Below are 20,324 nucleotides of genomic sequence, written 5' to 3'. Positions count from 1 at the left end.
AAATAAAAATTATAATACTGTATAAGATTTTGCTGAGGGGAGAGGTCTCTAAACACTTTTATAATGTATTATATTTATGTGATACCCTTTTTAGTATCATCTTATAAGGTTACCTGTAGTATGACATAATCATGAAACAGTTGGTCCTACCTTGCTGATATCATCAAGTGGCTGGTTGCTGGCATTTTCTTTTTGGATTATGTTCATTAGATCAGTATAAAACTTCTTTGCGTTCAGAAAAACAAGTGGGTTGTTTATTGAGATAATTTTCACCTGCTGCAGATTCTCCTTTTGGAGGAGAAAGGAATAGATTCAGAGCTCTGAATAAAATAAAAAAGGATAACTCTACCCAAAGAATCTAAATCTTATAAGTCCAAATGTCACTCAATTGTATAAGTAACTTCTTAGTTGATGTTTTAATTATTAAAATTAATTTGGATAACTTAATATACTGCCATGTTTCTTAGGAAAAATATGTACTTCCTCTTTACTGAGAAATATTAATAACCATGATATGAGTCAAGCTTTCAGAATATGGCTCTTATTCCTACATACTGAGTTTTGGCAAGGTAACATTCTAGAATATCCAAAGAATACTGGGAAAGTTTATTCTTCCAAAATTATCCCTTTCATTCAATCTAAAAATTATAAATTTATTTATTTAACCATCAATATTTTTAAAAATGAAAATATGTCCTAAAAGGTCAAACTGTCAGACATTTACTTCATAACAATATAATTTTCTTTTGGAATATAACCTTACAAGTAACTGATAATCTTGACTGGGAGAAATAAAAAACATAGAGGTGGTATTAGAAATGTAATTTTGCTTTGGACAGGACCCTAGGTTATGCTAGATTGCCAGGATGTAGGTAAAGCATGCAGAAAAAGAGAAGGAAAAGTTTTAATAAAACAGGTATGTTTTGGCTACTTGCCCAGGTTTTCCTGGCAGCAATTGGTGGTATGGAACTAAAACTATCTTCTCCATGACTTTTGGTGAAGAGGTAAGACCTAGAAATTGAGAGGATGGTATGTTCTATGAAATGATATCTCCTTACTAACTAAATAAAGCAGTACTCCTTCAGGCTTTAGTACTCACATAGAAAAAGAAATGCAGAAAATAAAGAAGCATACAGGCAGAGAAACAAAGATAAAAGAAAATATTAAGTATGTGAATTTGGACAATTCATTTAACCTCAGTTTCCTCATATTTAAAATTAAGTAAATATTTAAACTAGATAATCTCATAAAATTCCTATAGCTAGAAAACAGATTATATTCTGGAAAGTGAGGAGATTCTCTACAAATAACTCGAGAAAACAGAAAACTGTAAGTTACCAAACCAACTTAAGAGGAAATCTCTTACAAACCAAAAATAAAACAATATCTGGGTCTGAAATATTTAATTATTACAAAACCTCAACCCACTAATAACATCACAAGATTATGCCAATATATTGTTTTAAGTTAAGATAGTAATTTTTTTAAAAGATAGGTATTTGTTAAAGAATAAAAATTAAAATTGCACCAGAAAAGAAACTCTCAATGGGGTTAGATTCGGTGGGTGGAAAGAGATGTCCCAAACTGAGAATGAGAGTTTCATGTGAAAAAAAGAGTGGAAGAATGTATGAATAAAAGAGAGGAATGACAAATCACCACCATAATTTAAGTTAGCTAAAAACACCACCTAAGAGTTCATATTCAAATCATGCTCTCTTAGTCTTATTCCCTCCTTTTTTTTATACAAACAAATAACTAGTGAGATGTAGTATTCTAATAAAATTAAGATTTTCATGTGATAGAGTTATTGTTCAAGTGGGTGACTAGACTATAACCAATCAAAGTTTAAATATATAAAGTTTTCAGCATTTTCATCTTCCTATAAATCTTCTAATCTACTTCCCCAAGTGTTTAGCCTAACAAGAGGGTAAGGATTCAATAGATTTTTTTTAACCAATAATCTCAAAGCCGAAAAATAATCAAACTCAAATTTTATTTCAATGTATACAGCTATATGTGTGGGAAGTATACACAGAGGACTTTAGGGGTCCAAGAGTCAGTCTAAGACTTTGTATGAGCACTAAATTTCCACTGAAAAGTTGAAGAAAGGAAAAACAATACAAGAAAAAAAAGAAAGGCAGCACAGATGGAAAACTTGAGCCTGGACACTCCCAATGGTTCTGAACTTAAATAGCTATCTATGAAGCAATTTTTTTTTATATTTATTAAAAATATAAGTCATTCTTCAGAATGTCATGGAAGGACTCCTGGTGCTACTTGCTACTTTCAGTCTACTCGGAAATACACTGACAATGTTACTGCTGGTGGAAGGTCAGCTTTCTGTTATGAGAGTAATCATTAGATACTATAACAAGAAAATGTAAAAAATAGAGGGGAAAAAGACGGTTAGCCAAACATTTCAGAAAAGCTCAAAGAGGGGCCAATTTTTTAAAAAATTGACAAAAAAAAAAATTGGGGCAACTTTTTTTTTTCTCACTTTAAAGTGAGAAAGTTCAAAATTGTTTTAACCATCTCTCAGAGTAAGAAACTAGAACTCAAATACAATTGGCCTGATAATCATGAAGAAATCAAGACAAATAAGCTGTTTTCTTAAAAAGGTGCCCACTGTGCAAGAAACCAATTTTATTGGCATTCCGTAACTATTGGACTCAGTAACCATCAGCTAATAATAGTCTCATTGTCCATGTTTAAAAAAAAAAAAGGAAAAAGAAACCTCCAGTCAAGATGACATAGTAGAAAATGCTAATCTCGCCTCTTCCCATGACGACATCAAAATTACAACCAAACTACAAAACAACCATCATTGAGAACTACCTGAAGACTAGCTGAACAGTCCTACAACTAAGATATGCAAAGGAAGCCACGTGAGACTGGTAAGAGGGGCAGAGATGTTGAAGAGGTTGTCCCATACCCACATGTTGCAGTTAAAAATCCAGGGGGAGATCTCAGTTGCGGATGTCCCCTCTGAAGAGCCAAGGATCCCAGCCCCACACCAGGCTCCTCAGCCCAGAGTTCCAGTGCCAGAAAGAGAAGTCTCCATAACTTCTGGCTATGAAAACCAATGAGATTGTGGTTTGAGGGGATTGCGGCTCAGTGAGACAAGGGTTTGCTGGAGACCCAGGAATTCCTTTTAAAGGGCCCATACGCAAACTTACTCACTTATAAACTCACTCACTCTGAGCTCCAACACAGAGTCAGCAGCTTAAAAAGTGCCAGGAACATATGGGGAGAAACTGAATTCTCTGGCTTCAGGGCAAGGGTTGGAGAGGCAGCTTTCTTCCAAGAGAAGCACTGAAAGACAGCCCTGTACCTTTTTTGAGCCCTCCTCCACCCAGCCTGCACATGCAGATGGGTTCCAGATTTCAGTCTCCATCAACCTGGCTAATATCCCTCATCTCTCCATGGTGCTTCTCTGAGATCCTACCCCACCCAACATGCAGTCCTACCCAAGCTGCTTCCAGGGGCTTTTCTAAACAAATGGCCTATCTTAGCTCATGCTTTGGACTTTCCAAAAATCTCTCAAATGTTCAAAAACCCGAAACAAGCAGTACGTGTCCTAAGTGTACCCTGAATCTCTTGATAAGCAACCCCAAATCTGGAACTAGTGGCAGCTAGGGTTCGTTCACAATTTAGACTCTCCCAGGTATCTCCAAACCTAGAACAAACAGAAGTCATCAGCATATCACTTTGTAGCTCTTAATACATGGCCCTGGGCAGGGCACAAGCAGAGGCCCTCACCAGAACCCCTCTCAAGGGGCCCCAGAATCAATATACCTGGTGGCCACTTTCAGACAACACCAGAGCACTAGGCACCACTCAAACATGGCCACAAACACACACCTAAAGGGTGTGCAAAGAAAGTACCAGAGTCCCACTAAAACAAACGTACTCTGTGGGGTCAGGCCCTGCACAACAACTCCTCCACTGTAGTCATGGCCAGTCTTCATAGCCAATCAACCTGAGGGTCAATACTTCCCACTAATGTTCCAACAACAATCAAAACCCAACTATAACAGGCATGCACACACAACTCACATAAGGTACAAACCAAGAGCACCAGCTGAGGTGACCAGGGAAACTGTGCCACTGGGCCCCACAGAATACCTACTATGTAAGGTCACTCTACCAAAACCAGGAAAGGTAACAGCTCTACATAAAACAGAAACAAATCCAGGAAGGTGGCCAAAAGGAAGAGACAAACAAACATGTCCCAAATGAAAGAAAAGAACAAATCTCCAGGCGGGGAGGGAAACTAAACTAAATTAAGACAAGTGATTTACCAGATAAAGAGTTTAAAACACTAGTTATAAAGATGCTCAATGAAATTAGGAGAAGAGTATATAAACTCAGTGAGAATTTTAACAAAAAGACAAAAAACATAAAATTGAAGTTAGAAAACATCGAAAAAAAAAACCAGGTAGAAATAAAGAATATAATAACTGCATTGAAAGATGTATTAGAGGAAATCAACAGGATTGAATTAGCAATTTGGAAGACAAGGTGATGGAAAACATACAATCAGAACAACAACAGCAAAAGGAACCAAAAAATGAAGATAATTTAAGGGTCCTCTGGGATGATATACAGTGTGCCAACATATGCATCATAGGGGTACCAAGAGGAGAGAGAGAATAAGTGATGGTGAACCTACTTGAAGAAATAATGATGAAAAACTTTCCTACCTAGTAAAAAAATAGACATGCAAGTCCAGAAATCACAAAGAGTCCCAAACAAGATGAACCTAAAGAGGCCCACACCAAAAAGCATCATAATTAAAATGCCAAATTTAAAAACAAAGAGATACTCTTAAAAGTAGCAAGTGAAAAGCAGTTACCTACAAGGAAACTCTCAGAAGACTGTCAGCTGATTTCTCAACAAAAAAATATTGCAGGCCAGAAGGGATTGGTATGGAATATTCAGAGTGATGAAAAACAAGGACCTACAACCAAGAATACTCTACTTGGCAAAGGTATAATTTAAAAATAAAGGAGAGATAAAGAGCTTCCCACACAAGAAAAACTAAAGTTCATCATCACCACCAAACTAGTATTAGAAGAAATGTTAAAGAAACTTCTTGAAGAAGAAAAAATAGGTCAATATGAATAATAAAATGGCAGTAACTACATGACTATCAATAATTACTTTAATGTAAATGAATTAAATGCTCCAATCAAAAATATCATGTGGCTGAATAGATAAGAAAACACTACCCTTGCATATGCTGCCTACAAAAGACCCACTTCAGATGGAAAAACTCATACAGACTGAAAGTAAATTGATGGAAAGAAATATTTTATGAAAATAAAAATAAAACAGAAAAGGCTTGAGTAGTAATACTTATGCCAAAATAGACTTTAAAACAAGAGAAAAGGACAGCACTTCTACTTATGCACCTATATGTTTACTGCAGCATTATTTACAATAGCTAAAATATGCAAGCAACTTAAGTGTCCATCGATAAATTAGTACAAAAGCAGTGGTATATATATACAATGGAATGTTACTCAGCCATAAAAAAGAAATAACATCTTGTTGTTTGTGACAATGTGGATGAACCTAGAGAATGTTATAATGAGTGAAATAAGTCAGAGAATGATAAACATTATATGATTTCACTTATATGTGAAATCTAAAAAAACAAAATAAATGAACAAATGAAATAGAAAAAAGAACTCATAGATCCAGAGAACATTTCGGTTGTTGCCAGATGAGAGTGGGTTTTGGGGGATGAGTGAAAAGGAGAAAGAGATTAAGATGTGCAAAATGCCAGTTATAAAAGCAATCATGGGGATTTAAAGTACAACATAAGGAATATAGTCAATAGTATTGTAATAACTATACATGGTGTCGGATGTGTACAAGACTTATTGGGGTGATCACTTTCTAAGTTTTATAAATACTTAATCATATGCTATAACTTGAAAATAATATAATATTGTATGTCAAATATTTTTTTTTCAATTACAGTTGACATAGAATGTTATATTAGTTTCAGATGTACAACACAGTGATGATTCATTTATATAATTTCTGAGTGATAAACCTGATAAATCTAGTACCCATCTGGCTCCATACATAGTTATTAAAACACTACTGACTATATTTCTCATGCTATACTGTACATCCCCATGACTATTTTGTAACTACCAATTTGTACCTCTTAATTCCCATCGCCACTTCACAATCCTCCCAATGTCCCATCTAGTAATTATCAAAATGCTCTCTGAATCTCTGAGCTTATTTCTGTTTTCTTTGTTCACTCATCATGTTCTCTAGATTCCAAATATAAAAAAAAATATATGACATTTGAGCTTATTTCTGTTTTCTTTGTTCACTCATCATGTTCTCTAGATTCCAAATATAAAAAAAATTATATGACATTTGTCTTTCTTGTCTGACTTACTCCACTTATCACAATACCCTCTAAGTCCATTCATATAGTTATAGATGTCAAGATTTCATTCTTTTTTATGTTTGAGCAATATTTCTTTGTATATATGTCCCAACTCTTCTTTACCCATTTATTCTTTGATGGGTGCCCAAGTTGCCTCCATATTTGGCTATTGCAAATACTGCAATAAAAATATGGATGCACATATCCTTTCAAAGAAGTGTTTTGGATTTATTCAGATAAATACCTAGAAGTGGAAGTGCTAGGTCTTTCCTTCTCTTTTGTTATATAGCCTGTTTAGTTTATTTTGTCAGGATTGGTACCTCAGATTATTTTTTCATTTCCATTTTCATGAAATATCTTTTTCCATCACTTGAATTTCAGTCTGTGTGTGTTTTTTGATCTGAAGTGAGTCTCCTGTAGGCAGCATATGTAAGAACCTTGTTTTCTAGTCAATTCATCCACCTTATGTTTTGATTGAAGAATTTAATTCATTTATATTAAAGTGATTACTGATAGGCATGTAGTTATTGCCATTTCAATATTCATATTTTGTTCTGATTTTTTTCCTTCTTCTTCAAGAATTTCCTTTAATATTTCTTTTAATACTGATTTGGTGGTGATGAACTTCTTTAGCTTCTTCTTGTCTAGGAAGCTTTTTATCTCTCCTTTGATTCTAAATGATAGCCTTGTCAGGTAGACCAGTCTTAGTTGTAGGTACTTGCTTTTCATCGCTTTGAATATTCCATGCCAATTTCTTCTGGCCTGCAAAGATTTTGTTGAGAAATAAGCTGACAGTCTTAAGGGAGCTCCCTTATAAGTAACTAACTGCTTTTCACTTGCTGCTTTTAAGATTCTCTCTTTGTCTTTAAGCTTTGGCATTTTAATTATGATGTGTCTTGGTTGTGGTCCTTTTTGGGTTCATTTTGTTTGGGACTTTCTGTGCTTCCTGGGCTTGTATGTCTATTTTCTTCACCAGGTTAGAAAAGTTTTCTTTAAATCAGATTTCAATTCCTTGTTCTCTCTCCTCTTCTGGTATCCCTATGATGCAAATGTTGGTACACTTGATGTTATCTCTGCTTTATCTAATCTACTGTTAATTCCCTCTAATGTTCTTCACTTCAGTTATTGTATTCTTCATTTCTACCTGGTTCGTTTTAATGTTTTCTCTTTCCATTTTTATGTTTCTAATTTCTTTGTTGAAGTTCTCACTGAAATCATTGAGCATCCTTATAATCAGTGTTTTGAACTCTGCATCTGAATAATTGCTTGCCTTCATTTTGTTTGTTTGTTTTTTACTGGAGCTTTGTTCTATTCTTTCATTTGGGGCATTTTTCTTTGTCTTCTCATTTTGGTTGTCTCCATGTGTTTTTATCCTATGTTTTAAGTGGAGCTTCTGTGTCTCCTGGTCTTAGTAGAGTGCCCTTATATAGTAGGTATGCTATGGGTCCCAGTGGCATAGTCTTTTCTGATCACCTGAGCCAGATGCTCCAGGTGTGTCCCTTATGTGGCTTGTATGTGTTCTATTATTGTAATCGAAGCTTGGTTTCTATTTGCACTTCTACTGGAGGGACTGACCCTAGAGCTGATTGGTTGTGACGTCTAGCTAGTGTGGGGATGACCATACAGGGAAGGATTTACTTTAGTAGGTGTCTGTTCAGTCTGCCCTCTGGGTGTGCCGTTCTTGGATGCAGCCGCGGGTGATGCTGAGTCCAAAGCTGGCCACTGGGCTTGCCAGCCCTGGGATCTCCTAGGAGGGGCCCCACTGCAGGCCAAGATCAGCCTCAGCCTGTGCCCTGCCCAAAAGTCACCAAGCAATACAAAAGTGGCCACCACCTGTGCTGGTCTTGGATGTGCCTTGAGAGGCCAAGCCTTGAACCAAAGCTAACTGTCACTAGTACCAGGCTTGGTGCTGCTCAGCAAGAGGTATAGGACATATGAAGGTCAGATGCTGCTTGTTTCTGTTTTGCGAACCTTTGAGAGATTTAGACAAGTCTGCAGCATGGGCCAATACAGGTTGTTTGTATGGAAAAACCACTGGAAGCAGCTTGGGTAGGCCCACAGTTTGGTAGGACGAAGTCTTAGGGAATTTCCAGGGTAGGGCGACCAGTGTTGGCCAGGTTAATGGAAACTCAGATATGGTGCCCACCTGTGTCCATGTGCTTGGTGAGGGAGGGCTCAGGAAAGGAGCAATGGCTTCTGCCAACACTTCTATCTGGGAGAGAGCTGCCCCACCAACCCTCACTCTTAAGCCAGATAATTTGGTTCCTCCACGTACACCCCTAGGGCCTTTCAGGTTGCCCCAACACTATAACTCAGAGCAAGTGAGTCTGTCAGTAAGTAGTTCCATGTGTGGACCATTTAAGAAGAAACCCTGGGTCTCTAGCCGACCTCCATCACACTCAGCCACAATCTCTATTGTTTTTCACATTCAGAAGATGTGGGGACTTCTCTATCTTGCACTGGAATTCTGGGCTGGGGAGCTTGGTGTGGGGCTCAACCCCTTTGCCCCTCAGAGGGAACCTCCAAAGCTAAGACATCCATCCAGATTTTTAACTGCCACACCTGATTGTGAGACTAGCCTATTCTGCTTCTCTGCCCCTCCTACCAGTCTCAAAGTGGCTTCTTCTGTATATCCTTATAGGACTTCTGTTCAGCCTGACTTCAGGAAATTCTCAATTATGGTTGTTTTATAGTTTAGTTGTAATTTTGATGTGGTCATGAGAGCTGGCAAGTACAGCATTTTCCTACTCCACCATCTTGACTGGAACTCAAAAACTAAAAATATACACATTTAAAAAGTACTGTTATCTAACTTCGCCTTATTCCCTTTCCTATATCATATTTTCTTCTATCATTTATTTTGGAATACCTTATTAGTTTAGTTTGACTGCTTTATGTAACTTAGTAATGAAAAAGAGGTTGCCAAATGCCTGAATTAATTTGGACTATGATTCTACTGTGGACTGTAGTTCTAGGATCCATGATATCATCTTATCTGAATGCTAATACAAGATTTTTGTTGCTGTTGTTCTATTGATTTTTTTTTTGTATATCGAATGCCATATGTATGGTAGTCACATTAACACCATTTAAAGTTCACATTAATTAAAAAGACAAGTATTGTGTTTTCAAATGTCATAGTTTATTTGCTTCTAGTGATATCTCAAAACTTCTGACCCACAAAAATTGTTAACAATCGCATAAAGTAAAAGGAAACTAAACTTACGCCATTCATTTCTGTCTTCACTTTAAATTCCATTTCTTTCATGTTTTTTATACTCAGAGTCTTTGCTCTAGAATTAAAGCAGATAGAAAATAAATGTCATTTCCTAATCACTACTTTAACTATGAAGAAGTAAAAAGGATAAAGCAATTTATCTTAACAATGGGAACATATCTAAAATGGTTAAGATCCTATATCCTATTTGTTTATGAAACATTGGTAAATCTATATTTCTCTGGGATTTTCAGGAATAGAGGGTAACAACAGAAACACCCAAGTAGAGATTTTAAAATGTAATTTACCTCATCTAGGCTCCTAGCTACAATATATCCAAGCCACAAGAGGTGAACTGACAAAAGAAAAGTTATAAGAGAGGGAGCTATATGGTATATAGTATTTGAGAAAATCTTATTTTAGAAAGTAAAGAGGGAATCAGTGACAAGATAGAACAAGATGCTAAATCTATATAGATGTATTCTGTAAAAACTCTTTAAAGGTAAAACTTAAAAAATTTTTAAAGACTATATTGTTTAACAAAAAATGTCAGTGGAAGGATGAGAAGTGAGTAAAACCATTATCAGATAATGAACACTGGGAAAACAGAGAAAGAATTGGTCAAAATAGTGGAATGGTTCAGAGATGGTCAGTAAAATGACAAAAAATGTGTTCTTCAGCAAATTATCTATCAACAAAGTATATAGTTAGATTAATATGACTTCTGAAAAATTAAATTTGCTGAATTTAATTTTCCAAATGATTATATTGTTTTATGTTTTGTGTCTTATTGCATATTACATCTCTTCAGTTAATTAAAAATACCTCTGTGGACTCATGGGTATGAACTATAGGCTAGTTACCAGAGTACAGTAGACTAGTGGTTACTAGTGGGGTGGGGAAAGAGGAGGGAGGTAGACAGGGTAAAGGGAGTCAAATATAGGGTTTAAAGGGAGAGTGTAGTGGATAAAAGGGATCAAATATATGGTAGCTGAAGGAAACTGGACATTGGGTGGTGAACACATAATAGAATATACAGATGCCAAATGATTATGTACACCTGAAAATTATATAATTGTATTAACCAATGTTACCCCAATAAACAATAAAAAAAATTTTAAAAATACCTCTGTGATGCAGTGTATGAAAATGGGGTTAATTTATTTACTTCAATAGATTTTGTGTATTCTATTTTATAGTGCTGACAAAATATTTTTCTTCATTAAGACCAACATTATATATATATATATATAATGTTTTATCTACATTATATATATATATATATATATATATATATATATATATATATATATATAAAATGTAGATAAAAATCTTTTCTTTTTGTCTCCAATTTTCTGATGCCAAATAAAAAATAAAATTGTAGTACTATACATTCCACAAAAATAAAAGTAACTGACAACACTATACTTTGCCGCTGTGTCAGAATAAACAAAGTGTCTTACTTTGGGAAGCGACAAATCACAATAGCTGTGGTACAGACAACACCAAACAGCAGTCCCACATTGGCAGCAAAACATATTGTAAATACATATGTACTGACCCATATGCCCTGAAAGAGAAACAACAACAAACAAAACAAAATAGAAAATGTGAGTCCTTTGGTATTTTTGTCTTTCTCATGATTCCTAAATTCATCACAATTTTATTCTATACATTTCTGTGACCAAATCTCTCAAAAATATATTATTATTGAAATAATAAACAGAAGTCCAGGAACACAGAAACAAAAACTGGCCTCCTCAGATTCTCAGTAGTGGATGTGGAGAAAAGTAACATTTTATTTCTAGACACTGCCAACACTTAGTTCAATCCCAAACTATCACCTTATTTAAGATGTGTAAATAGCTGGTTCACTTGTATTGTTCAAAATATGCCATAATTTCCCACTGTTTTCTCATTTAATGTAATAATATTATAAGCAATTGTTTGCAAATTTTTGTTTATTCCTGATAATATTCTATTTTCTAGGATTGCTATAAAAAGAACTAACATAGTTTATAACACATAAGACTCAAAGCCTAATGTTCAAACAACTGAATCTAACAACATGATGAAAGCCATTTTTAGATAAGTCATTATAAAGATGATGATGGTAATGACGATGATGATAATTTTGGTAAGGGGCCACTTCTCGTGAAATTGTGAAAGCTAAAAAATCAGGGCTAACTTAGTTCTTGGGAACATTTCAAAATATTGCAATAAAATTCTATTTTCATTAAGTGGGAATTCCAAAATTATTATAGTTTTGCTGACTACTTGAAATTGCAATTTGCAACAAGATATTGCATTAACAGTGGCATTTCTGTTTATTGTTGGCAAAAAAATATTTTAAAAGTAAAATAATTTCTGAAATCCAAAAGGATATATTTTCTAAGCACAAAATTCTGCATTTATCAAACAGTAAACCAACAAAATCTTTAAATTCTCTCTTTCCTCAAAATTATCTTCATCACTTTACTTAGGCATACAATTTTAAGTCAATATCTTTCTGTCCGGATAGGTATATTATCACTTAAAGATATTTTCAACAACATAATTCAATCCCTACACAAATGAAAGAATTAGAAACTTCTATATAATCTGAAAATAGCACAGATTCGTGTGTGTGTGTGTGTGTGTGTGTGTGTTGAGGCAGGTTATAACAAATGTTTCCAAAGGGTCTTTGTATTATTTATCTACACTGAGCTTAACGATGGCTTTTTTTTCCAAAAAACTAAGCCCTTGGAAGCAAATGGAGGGCTTTTTATCCATAAAATTCCTTTTGATATAGAAGAAACAAACATTCTAGAGTAAAAGGGAAAATATAGTTAGTTTAAGTGTTCTCATGTTAAGATCCATCACCTACAAATATAATGCTAGGTTGGCACTTACTACATCATCCTCAATGTCATGCGGTTGTCTATTCAAGTGCATAGACAGTCATTTGAATCTTCTATTTGTATACAGTATGTTTTTCCTTCCTAATGTATTACTTACATTACTTAATTATACACAAAACAAGCTTGCAAGTTTTTGATCATTGCTTCAACTTGCCATAATTGCTCTGCTTCTCACTAAACATTTATTGCTGACTTAACCTGCCTCAGTGTGACAGAATAAACCTCACCAAAAGCTTTCTAAGTCCAATTTCATCTAACCAACATGCATAATTTAATGCAGCATAGGAAACTGAGGTTCCTGGTCCCTGTCATTCTAAAAACCACAGAGCCTGGAGGCCATTATTTTTCAGAGTAACTCAAAATTTTTATAACACTTGGTTCTATTTTTAAAGCATATTTACTCTCCTACAACATCATCTATTGTAAACCAGAGTTATAATGTTTAATTATTTCCTGGGGCTACATTTATAGCTTTGAAAAAATATCAAATGGGAATTAATAACATAGACCAGTGTTGGGTTAGAACAAATCTCAACACTATTCTGTAACAATTTCTATTAGAGATCCAAATGCTGGTTGTCACAGTTATAAGAAATTGGTTAGCTCCTTGGCCCCTAATTTTTTTTATTATGTGTTCCCATTTGATCCCTTCCTTATTTTTTACTCACAGCTCCTAAAAACAGGCTAACTCCAAAGTTGATCTCGAGTAGGGAACACATAAACTCTTGTTCATTACAGAAAATGTATCAATGTAAAGAACAATTTAGCAGTTACTCAATTACTTTGCCTCTGCTAGCCTATCTGTTTTGGTGATTGATCCATATTATTAAATTTCTGTAGGTATGAATTCCATCCCACTGTTTAGTTGCTCAAATTCAGGCCCATGAGTCAGGCCTCTATTTTGGATCCTTATTTTTTCATGATCTCAACAGGGTTTTGATCTACAGCTCAAACTAAAATTGTTATCAAACTATAGAAATTTTAAAGAAATAGACCACATCAAAATTACAACTAAACTACAGAATTACCATCATCTTTGGGGGAGGGGCGGTTATCCCTCAAAAAGAGCCAGGGACATATGGGGGAAAACTGAATTGTTTGGCTTCAGGGCGAGGGCTGGAGGGGCAGCTTCCTTACAGAAAGAAGTTCTGGCAAAGGGCATTGTTCCTTTGTTAAGTCCTCCCCTGCTCAACTTGTAGACCCAGGAGGGTGCCATATCTGGGTGCCACAGCTGAACAGAAGTCTTACAACTGAAGTCACACAGAACAGGCCACCTTGAGGCTGGTAGGAAGAGCAAGATGCAAAATGCATGTGACAGTTGAGAATCAGAAGAAATATTTTGGCTGTGGAGGTCCTTCTTGAAGAGCAAGGGGTTTCAGCCCCAAACCAGGCTCCCCAACCAAGAGTTCCACGCTGGGAAGAGAAGTCCCATTTCTGGCTGTGAAAACTGGCAGAATTTGTGGCAGAGTGAGACAGAAGGCTGAGGGAGTCACAGGCACTCCTCTTAAAAGGCCCACATGTGGATTTACTCAGTGACAAACTCATTAGCTCTGAGCTCCAGTTCTGGGGTAGCCACTCAGAAAGAGCCAGAAACATATGGGGAAAAACTGAATTGTTTTGCTTCAGGGCAAGGGATGGAGGGACAGTTTTCTCCCAGAAAGTTCTGGCAAAGGACATTTTTCCTGTGTTAAGCTCTCCCCTGCTCGACTTGCAGACCCAGGAGGGTATCATATCTGATTCTCTATCAACCTGGCTAACACTGGTCACCCTGCCCTGGTGATTCCCTGAGACTCCACCCCTCCCAACATGTGGGCCTACCTAAACTGCTTCCAGTGGATTTTCCATACACATGGCCTGTCTAGGCTCATGCTGTGGACTTTCTTAGAATCTCTCAAAGGTTCACGAAACCTAAATAAGCAAGATCTGGTCTCAGTATGCCCTGTACCTCTTGCCGAGCAGCTCCAAGCCTGGGACTAGTGGCAGTTAGTCTCTGTTTGTGGCTTGGCCTCTCCAGGTGTATCCAAGCACAGTGTGGATGGCAGCCATCTGTGGATTGCTTGGTGGCTCATGCCAGGAGGCATTAGGCAGGGCAAAGTCTGCAGCTAAACGTGGCCTATGGCAAGGCCCTTCCCAGGAAGCTCTGGCCTGCACACCCAATAGCTGGCTTTGGTCTGAGTTAGAGTACCAAACTTGGGGTCACATCTGAGGACAACACAGCTAAAACGTAGAAAGGGCAGGCACCAGAACCCTGTTAAAGCAAATCCAGCTCTATAGGGTCAGCCCTTGCAAAACAGCTCCTCTATTGATCATGGCCAGTCATCACAACCAATCAGCTTGAGGGTCAATCCCTCCCACTGATGAGCAAACAGCAGCCAAGGCTCAACTACAAAGGAGGACACACACTACTCACAAAAAGGACACACCTGGAAAACCCAGCTCAGGTGACCAGGAAAGACTGTGCCACTGGGACCGATAATATACTTACTATATAAGGCCACTCTACCAAGACTGAAGACATAGCAGCCCTACTTAATACATAGAACATTATATATATATATATATATATATGAGTACTATATATATATATAGTACTCGGACATTAGAAAAATGAATCTTGCCATCTGTAGCAACATGGATGGACAGAGAGGGTATTGTGCTGAGTGGAGTAAATCAGATGGAGAAAGACAAATGCCATATGTGGAATCTAAAAAGCAGGATAAACAAACAAACAACAAAAACAAGCTCATAGTTAGAGAGAACATTTTAATGGTTGTCCAACTGGAAGTGGGAGGATGGGTGAAGGGGGAAGGGGAATAAGAGATACCAATGAGTAGTTACAAAATAGCCATAGGGATATAGAATATAGCAGGGGGTCCCTCCCACCCTGGGCCGCAGACCAGTACTGGTCTGTAGCCTGTTAAGAACCCAGCTACACAGCAGGAGATGAGCAGAGGTGAGCAAAGCTTTATCTGTATTTGTAGTTGTTCCCCAGTGATAGCATCACCACCTCAGCTCCACCTCAGATCAACAGGCATTAGATTCTCACAGGAGCACTGGTCTCTCATGCCAAAAAAATTGAGGACTGTTGGAGTATAGCATGGTGAATACAGTCATAATAACTAATATGGTGTCAGATCGGAACTGGGTTTATCAGGATGATCACTTTATAAGTTATATACATGTGTAATCACTGTGTTGTACACCTGAAACTAATATAATATTTTATGTTAGTTATAATTGAAAAAATAAATATATAAAAAATTTTTAAAGAAGTATAAATTTCTGATTTTTCATGTGATGACTGCTTCCATGATTTTTTAAACTTTAAATTTTCATATTTTTACACACACCCATATTTGGTAACTTTACTTACAGATTTAGGTTTATTCTATTTAATGAGTAATCTGAACTTATTCTACCTACTGAGTAATACAGCTTTCATCCACAAAAGTCTACATAATATTTTCACTATAAATTCTATGCCTAAATCAGTTTCTTAGCAACAAAGAAATAACTGGCCACTTCAACCATAGGAGGCCATTGTTTAGCTAAACTCAGTCACATTTAACCATAATATATCTGTTATATCCATGTCATCTTTCTCAATTCTATTTTTTGCCCACACTGTATTGCCTACTAACTCCAACTTTTCAACTACTACCTCTATGTAGAAGCCTAGCAATTCTGAGCTATTAAACCATTTTTCAAACTGTCTACCAAATATCTTCAAAGTTTATATATTTAAATGCAAACTCATTATCTTCAGACCAAAATCTGCCCTTCCTCCAATGTTCCCTTTCAGTTATAACACTAATATTTTTTTAAGACACTACTATCAGAAACCTTGGAATCATATTTTACTATTTCTCTTTTTTCAGTTACTTGTCCAAACTTTTTCCAAATTCTATGTTATTAATAAAAATATCTCAAACCATAGCCTCATCTCAATTCACTGATAATACTCTAGTTCGTACTTTACTGTTGTTCCCCTATACTATGCTGAGAGTCTCCTACTTAACTACCTGCATTTGCTATCAGTATTGTAAATCATTTGCCGTACTACTGCCAGAATTACCTTTCTGTGGTAAAGATTCAAATATCAGATTTAGGTAGTATATTAAGGGCCTTTTTACTCCACTTTCCTCTATTAAAAACCCACCAAAAACTATTTTTAAAAAATAAATATATAAAGAGGAAAATTCAGTTTCAGTGAAACAAGAACATGGTCACAACCCATAATACAAAATATGGTGCAGACTTGCCAAATACTGTAAAATTTGGAAGATATCAAGGAGGACACTGGAAGTTAGCAAATTTATCCTTAAAGTTCAATTAATTCTAGATTTCTCCATAATGTCATGATTTAGAAAAATCTATACAATAATCTTCTGATAAGATCTTTAAGTTCCAGGGGCAATGGCGAGCTACCAGAGAAAAAGGAAATGTATCCATATGTTATTTATTTGATATCATAGAAAGATAAGCAGCGAAGTGAATCACTTGCAACCTAACTTCCTAACCAAAGGAGACTGACGGAGGTGAAGTAAGGTGAAGAGTGGAGAGGAGACAGCAAGTGTCAGATCACCAGAGAGCCCGTGATTTGTGAAGCCTTGTTTGAACCAGAAACAAATCATCAGATTATCTACCTAAAAATCAGAGCTATAGGCTGTTATACCTCACTTGCTACCTATTGTCTTCTCCCCATTATTTTCAGCAAATAGCTTCGTTCATTTAAAATTCATTATAATCATACAGAAATCAGCAAGGAATATATTCATAGAAATGGAGAAAGAAAGAAAAAAATAATGAAACAGAAGATAGGCCCAGACATGTAATAGGCAATATAATCTTGGGAAGAAAAACCCCTCAAAAATAGATATGAAGCTTCAAAGAAAAAAAAAATTATTTAAAAAAAATGACTATGGCCATGCGACCCTAAACAAGTCTGATCCTGTTTGATCTTGGAAGCTAAGCAGAGTCAAGCCTAGTTAGTACCTGGAGGGGAGACCATCTAGGAAGAGCAGGTGCTGTAGGTGTAAAAAAAATAAAAAATAAGGGATTGTAAACTGATAAGTTCCTTGCAATCTGTGAGGTCAACCAAGGGTTGCCTCACATAAACAAACAAACAAACAAACAAACAAACGAATGAATGAATAAATAAAAGAGGTAAAAAGCAAGCTAGAAAATTTTAGGAAAGGAATTTGATAGAAATAAAAACATTACAGAGATAGAAGATTGGGAAGAAAAATGGTGGACTATTTAAAGCAGGATTTGTCTCCTCCCAGGTCTACATTGAAATTGCAACTAAATTATAAAATAATCAACATGGAGAATCACCTGATGTCCAGCTGATTGTAACACCTACATCTGATAACATAAAGGAATCACACCAAAGCCTGTAGGAGAAGCAAAGTCCAGAATTGGGACTCAGACTCATACCTGCAGGAGGAAGAGAATCACAGAGAGGGAGAGTGAGGCTGCAGGGGCTCTACTGAAGGAGAGGGGTTGTCCTGGTCTCATCTGGGAGCTCCTCAGCCCAGGGTCCTAGCCCATGGAAGAGGAGATTCCAATAACTATTGCTGCAAAAACCAGAGGAAATTCTGGCCATCTGGGTGAGACAGAAGGAGACTGAAACCCTAGGTACCCCTTTGAAGGGTCCGCACACAGGCTTTCTAAACTTCAAACACTGACCCAGGACACTGGCAGTGGGTCAGAGGCTCACATGGGATTCATACCGAGAAAGTCTGCATTACCTGGCACCAGAATAAGGGCTGGAAGGGCAGCCACCATTGTACCTATTCCAACCCCACTACCAGGCAATCTACAGGCCACTCCAGCTTGACTATGCAAACCTGTCTCACAGGGCAATTAGGAAGCACTGGCCTGAGGAGATCAGACTGCCCCACCTAACCTTCAGATTACCTGGGACTTTTGTTGCTGGATGGCTGCCATGCCCTGCACTGATTCAGGGCCAAGCATTTACAGTTGGCAGTCAGAACTGTGAGCAATATTTCCAAGATAGGTTAAGGCAGATCACTGCTGCCAACACGAACTTGGGCAGATCTTGGGGATCTGTGGGCTGGTACCAGACAGCAGCTGGTCATTCTGTGATCTGGGACGTCAGCGGGAACTGGAACTGTTACAAAAGCTGCCTAAAGACTGAGGCTGTATTGATCTGACTGCCATTGTCTCTCTGAGACCCAGGCCCATCCTACAATTTGCCCCAGGCAGCCCATTGAGAGTGAACTGCCAGAGCCCTGCCCCTCATCCTTGGCTCTCCCAATCCACACAGGCAACAAACATTGGCTAGCACAGGGTGAGCACTGCAAGGAAATCTGTGGCAGGCAGACCTCTGCTGCCTGCAAGAGTTGCAATATTGCATATGGGGAGTGCAGGGATCTGTGGAACAGCTCCAGAAGGTAATTGATCTCACTGTGATCTGTGAGTACAGGAGGAATGCACAGGCACAAAAGTTGCAGCAAAACTGAGGATGTATTGGTCTGACAGTTCTTTTCTCCCTGAGATCCCGCTTCATCAAAGCCACAAAATGCCTGTAGCCCATTGACAGGCAGCCTCCTATGCCCTGCATGAGAGCTGTATGAGAGCTGGGGTTGTGCAGTCTGCATAAGCAACAGACTTTGGCTAGTGCAGTGAGCACATTTCAGGAAGAATAGTTGTGGGCAGACCACTGCTGCTTGTACGAGCTGCAATATCTCTTGAGGGGATTACAAGGATCTGTACTGGCCTGACAGCCCTTGACTTCCTGAGTTTCTGTCCTATCCAATACACAAAGTGCCCACTGCACATTGATAGGTAGCTGCCCCTGCCCTCCAGTGGTGCATTCAGGCCCACGATGGGCAGCAGATGACCCTGCTACCATTGGAAATTTGTACAAGGAGCCACAGAGACAGCATTGGCATGTAAACTGAACTGCAGTGGCAGGGGGAAATTTACTCAATAGACCCAGGAGACTTCCTGGGTCCCTGCACCACACAACATGCATATCACCCAGAGGCTCATCCAATTTCAGAGACTTTCAGGCAACTGACAGGCTGTATCAGGCTTTGAGAAACACTGGTCCCTCTCCTAAACTGCCATAGGTCAGGGATGGGAGATGACTGGACTGCTATCTACAACATTGTCTCTTCCACTTACCTATAGATCAAGCATAGGCTACAACCATTTACGGATCACTTTATAGTTCCCATGGGGTAACCTTAAGCAGTCAAAAGCAGTGGCTGACCATGGCCTACTGGGGAGCCTCTCCCAAAGGGCCACAAAACCAACACATCTGGAGGCTGGCACCAGATCAAAACAAAGCAACTTCTGACTAGCCCCATTAGCAGTACACACAAAGGGTGGTTGCAACAAGTACACAAACCTGCTAGGGCAAATCTCACTCAGTGAGGTCAGCTCTCACACAGCAACTCTTACCATGTGGGTGCAGCCAATTCTCAGAATTAGTCAGCCTTAGCATTAAACTCCTCCACTGATGTATTAACAACAGTAAAGGTTTGGTGACAACAGAAGATCACACACAACTCACACAAAGATCTCATCCAGTACCCCTGGCATAGGGGGTCAGAGAAAGTGTGACACTAGGCCACATAGGACACCTTCCACATTAGGCCATCTGGCTAAGGCTGAGAGACAAAATAAATATTCCTGACAAATAGAGAGGCTAATAAAGTGAGAAAACAAAGAAACATGCTACAAATAAAACAATAGGAAAACTCCAGAAAATAAGCTAAATGAAATGGAAGCAAACAACCTAACAGAGACAGAGTTCATA

General features: G+C 37.6%; 1 protein-coding gene across 8 annotated transcripts in view; it reads right to left on the bottom strand.

Annotated features, from left to right (window-relative positions):
• The window catches only part of SLC26A7 (solute carrier family 26 member 7), a 139,181-nt gene that overhangs the window by 23,513 nt on the left and 95,344 nt on the right, over window positions 1-20,324 (bottom strand). For 6 of the 8 annotated variants that reach the window (XR_005653639.1, XM_039866384.1, XM_039866386.1 and 3 more), the window contains exons 12-14: window positions 11,096-11,202; window positions 9,642-9,708; window positions 151-288 (exon numbers count right to left, since the gene is read on the bottom strand). Coding sequence is in view for 7 of the 8 variants with exons in the window: in XM_039866384.1 (XP_039722318.1) it covers window positions 151-288; window positions 9,642-9,708; window positions 11,096-11,202 (312 nt within the window). In the remaining variant the exon portion in view is untranslated. The remainder of the gene's footprint in view (window positions 1-150; window positions 289-9,641; window positions 9,709-11,095; window positions 11,203-20,324) is intronic. The other 2 variants (XM_039866387.1, XM_039866388.1) reach the window with 2 other exon arrangements.

This window comes from Pteropus medius, unplaced genomic scaffold, assembly GCF_902729225.1.
Source record: "Pteropus medius unplaced genomic scaffold, Ma_sr-lr_union100, whole genome shotgun sequence".
Classification (NCBI taxonomy): domain Eukaryota; kingdom Metazoa; phylum Chordata; class Mammalia; order Chiroptera; family Pteropodidae; genus Pteropus; species Pteropus medius.
The sequence above is the reverse complement of the archived record's forward strand: the minus strand, read 5'-3'. Positions and strand labels throughout refer to the sequence as shown.